The sequence below is a fragment of the Vicugna pacos genome, chromosome 3, assembly GCF_048564905.1.
Source record: "Vicugna pacos chromosome 3, VicPac4, whole genome shotgun sequence".
In the NCBI taxonomy this organism is placed as follows: domain Eukaryota; kingdom Metazoa; phylum Chordata; class Mammalia; order Artiodactyla; family Camelidae; genus Vicugna; species Vicugna pacos.
The window spans coordinates 67,192,279-67,196,704 of NC_132989.1; the positions used below are offsets into that span (position 1 = coordinate 67,192,279).

A 4,426-nucleotide genomic window follows, 5' to 3' on the forward strand; every position below is an offset into this window, starting at 1 on the left:
TTGAATCTAAATTATTTAAATAAATTAAAAATGAATAATTTTCAGTTTTAATAAAATGTTTATAAAGTCTACATGTCTTTATTTCTAGCCTAGAAAACTCCTTTTTCAGAGAAAATGTACTGCTGTCAAAATTTAACCCACCAGTATGTTGCTAACCCCATAATCTAGTCAGTATATGATCTAAATAATGGAATCAGGAAAAATGCATGATCACATGCACACCATTCCTATCTCAGTGAGAATTCCAGACATTGTGTCAGTTATTTTAACATTTTCTAGTCCAAATGTTTTTCATCTTTTAAGAAAAACATCACAATGCCCCTCAAACTGAAAATCTAGATCTTAGTTGCATTATTTAACTGAGGGACATGTTTAAGTAACTTAATGCTAAGAAGTTTTTTAAGTTAAGCTATCGTAAACATGCTCTATTTCGGTTGATTCAGTTGCAATTACACAGAATTTTGGCTTTTTTGCTTAAATTTGCATTTTAATATCATTTATAAAAGTATTTTTCACAAGTAGAAAATAAGTGGATTATTGTTTAATTAATGTGAGATTTAGAGAAGTTCTAGGCTAGTGTTATATTCAATGAAGATTTTGAAAGTAAATTTTACCTTGTACTTCCCTAAAGGTTGTTACTATTAAAAAATTGTTTAAATTTTACAATTCACTATTTTGCTCCATATTTGTTAATAACATCTTATTTATGTCTTCTTCCTCTATACATATTTCAGAAATTAATTGTGAATAACATGAATATAAATTGGGCCATTGATTCTGGCTAACCTTTTGTTCTTCATCTTCTTTGATAACCAGTATTGATTCTGACTTCTGAAGATGGATGAAGGTGTAGAACTTTCTAGTGATGGAAATTCCCTGATCAAAGCGGTCCATCAGAGCCGGCTTCGCCTTACAAGACTCTTGCTGGAAGGTGGCGCCTACATTAATGAGAGCAATGATCGTGGGGAAACACCTTTAATGATTGCTTGTAAGACCAAACATGTTGATCACCAGGGTGTCAGTAAAGCCAAAATGGTTAAATACCTGTTAGAAAACAATGCTGATCCCAACATACAGGACAAATCTGGGAAAACTGCTTTGATGCACGCTTGCTTAGAAAAAGCTGGTCCTGAAGTTGTTTCTTTGCTCCTAAAGAGTGGGGCTGACCTCAGCTTGCAAGACCATTCTAGTTACTCGGCCCTTGTTTATGCCATAAATTCAGAAGACAGAGAGACCCTGAAAGTTTTACTTAGTGCTTGCAAGGCAAAAGGGAAAGAGGTCATTATCATAACAACAGCAAAATCGCCCTCTGGCAGGCACACGACCCAACAGTACTTAAATATGCCTCCTGTGGATATAGATGGGGGTCATTCCCCAGCCACCTGTGCCACTCCTTCAAAAATAGACTTAAAAACAGTCTCATTGTCACGTTCACATTCTTCTGAAACTGAAATGACGCTTTTTGGCTCTAAAGATCTGGAGCCCTCAGGAAGCACTGATGATATGGGAGACCCAGTCTCCCCTGTGAGGAAGCCTGGTATGGCTCCTAACGGGCCCAAGCTACCTCAGGCTTCACCCTGGATCAAGAGTACCCCCTCATTAATGCACCAGAACAGAGTGGCCTCCTTACAAGAAGAGCTCCAGGATATTACTCCAGAGGAAGAATTATCCTACAAAATCAATGGGCTGGCACTTTCCAAGCGATTCATCACTAGGCACCAAAGTATTGATGTAAAAGACACTGCACATCTGCTAAGAGCCTTTGATCAGACCAGCTCAAGAAAGATGTCATACGATGAAATAAATTACCAAGCATTTTTTTCAGAAGGAAGTCAGCAATGCATTGACATCCCAGTTAACCAGGACCCAGATTCTAACCAGACAATATGTGCTTCCACATTAAGAAATATAGTTCAGAAAAGAAACTCAGGAGCAAATCACTACAGCTCTGATTCCCAGCTGTCAGCCGGTCTTACCCCTACAACTTTAGAAGATGGCAAAGCACTTACAGGAAAGAAAAAAATCCTGTCGACATCTCCTTCCCTGTTGTCAGGGTCCAAAGAGTTGTTGGAGAGTATCCCCCCAGGCCCCCTGAGCAGGAGAAATCATGCGCTTTTAGAAAGGCGTGGTTCTGGAGCATTTCCTTTAGATCACAGCATTACACAGACCAGACCAGGATTTCTGCCACCCTTAAATGTGAATCCTCACCCTCCCATCTCAGATATCAGTGTCAGTAACAAGATGTCCAGCCTTCTTTCTTGTGGTCAAAAAGTGCTTATGCCAACAGTTCCTGTTTTCCCCAAAGAATTCAAAAGTAAAAAAACATTGCTAAGGAGACAATCATTGCAAACAGAACAAATTAAGCAACTAGTTAATTTTTAAGAGATGGCTAGAAAATACATTTTGTTCAAATGTCTATATCAGAGAACAATGGAACTAAAGAAGACAATTCAAATGTTCATCCTTCTAAACTTATAATTGGTTAGTCCACAATAGGGGTATCAAAATGTACCATGTATCATTGTATTAGGCACTGTGGATCTACAGATAATATATAGTTTTTGCTAAGGGAATTCTCTCAAACAAAATTGAAGCTATTTTTCTCAAAACCTTCAATATCTAGCAACATCATGTGGTCCATATTTTTAATTTAAACAAAAATACGCAAGGAAAGAAGGTCACATATGTTGGAGATAACTTTAAAAAATTTCATTTGCTAAATGTTTTATTAGGAAGCATTGCATTCAAATCAATAGTTTTTAAAAAACATTTGAAGTCAATAAATAAGATTATAACTTTCCACGATGCCAACCCCATAGACGAAAACATTAACAGCTATAAAGTGTTCCATGATCAATAAACTTAAGCTATAAAGAAAGAATGAACTAATTCTTGAAAAATGCTGACTGCAGGTAGGTGACATCTAATTAAAATTTTAAAAGGTCAACCATTATAGTAGCCCATGCAGCTAATATTCATGTTGTCAGCTTAATCAGTGACAAAATGGGAGATTAGAGTTTTATAAACTAGTAATAATCTATCCCAAGTGTTTGTATGCTATTAGTTGCTTTGCTTTGTTTTTTTAATGTTAACTTATGGAATTACTTCTCTATATCTTTTAATTCCTGTTACTGTTTTTTGAACACAGGGTTCCCAATAACAAGATAAATCAAAAGTTAAAAAGCATTTCTCATTTACTTATATCTAACTATTCTTGTCTTTCCTAAGGACACCAAAAAAAAAAAAGTTTGGGATTAATCACAAATAGAAATTAAATGCTTGCTTTGTCGTAAAAAGAAAAACTGGTTATTAGATTATCTTAGGTTAGCTAAAATTAAGAAAGCCAATAGAAATTTAATTATAAAATGTACTAAATATTTGGCCAATGTTACACAATACCTTTTTATTTCTGATATATAATTATTAGACATTTGTATAATTAGAGTAATAAGGATGACTACCTTAATGTGACATTCCAATCATCTAGTGTTTAGGACCTGTGAATAACTTGTAACAAAATAAATGAATACCGTGCCATTACCAAAAAGTATTATAAAATGACTATATTATCTATATGATTTCAAAATATGGTGTTTATACAGAGTCCTAATTTCAATCTAGCAGTTTAACAATAAAGATAAATCAAACTATAGAAAACCATACAAACTATACAAAACCTGAGTGTATAATTTGATGACTGTCATACACAACTATTTCTCTGTCTTCTATCAGTAGAGGAGATCCTAGCAATTGGCATGATGCTTTTCTCTGTAACTTGATATAAGCAAGTTGTTATTTACGTAGTAATTATTTAATTTCTTGTGGCTTTTATTTGAAAAAAAAACTGGAAGTTTTTCATTTAATGTTTCAAAGAACACTAATACTAATTGCACTAGAAGTTATTTTTTGACTCAGAACTTGGAATTGTACCTGATGTTAAAAAGTTAAACCCTTTTTGCAAGTTTTAATATTGAGGAAAGTTCTTGGCTTTAAGTTGTAAGGATACAGTTTGGAAGAATATGTAGCTAGACAGTTCATAAATGAAATGGTATCAATAAAGATTTAAATGTCATTTTGATTATCACTGATAATTACTTCTCTCAAATACTAATGATAAATATTTCAACATAACCTTAAGAGAAATTGTGCCACATGTTACTCTGAGAAGACACAAACTGAGAAAGATAACTTTTGTTGCTATTCTTATCCCAACATGAAAAAAAATATTTAATAGGATTAAAACTTTGTTGGCCATATTTGGAAGAGTTTAGTCTTCTAACAATCCTGAGAACATCTTAGCAGTGGAGGTTGTTTGAGTTTGGTTAGTAAAGCCATCCTGTGGAACTTCACTCCATTAAGAGGAATATATCACTAAGATCCCAATGGCAAAGATGTTTGCAACAGGAGTTATATATAACCTAAAAGT

At 34.1% G+C, this 4,426-nt stretch overlaps 1 protein-coding gene across 1 annotated transcript; it reads left to right on the plus strand.

The window, feature by feature from the left end:
• The first annotated feature begins 837 nt into the window (after positions 1–837).
• ANKRD34B (ankyrin repeat domain 34B) lies at positions 838–2,980 on the plus strand. Its single transcript, XM_015245790.3, has one exon. It carries the CDS (start codon positions 838–840, stop codon positions 2,380–2,382), a length of 1,545 nt encoding a protein of 514 aa, XP_015101276.1. The 3' UTR covers positions 2,383–2,980.
• Positions 2,981–4,426: the final 1,446 nt, after the last annotated feature.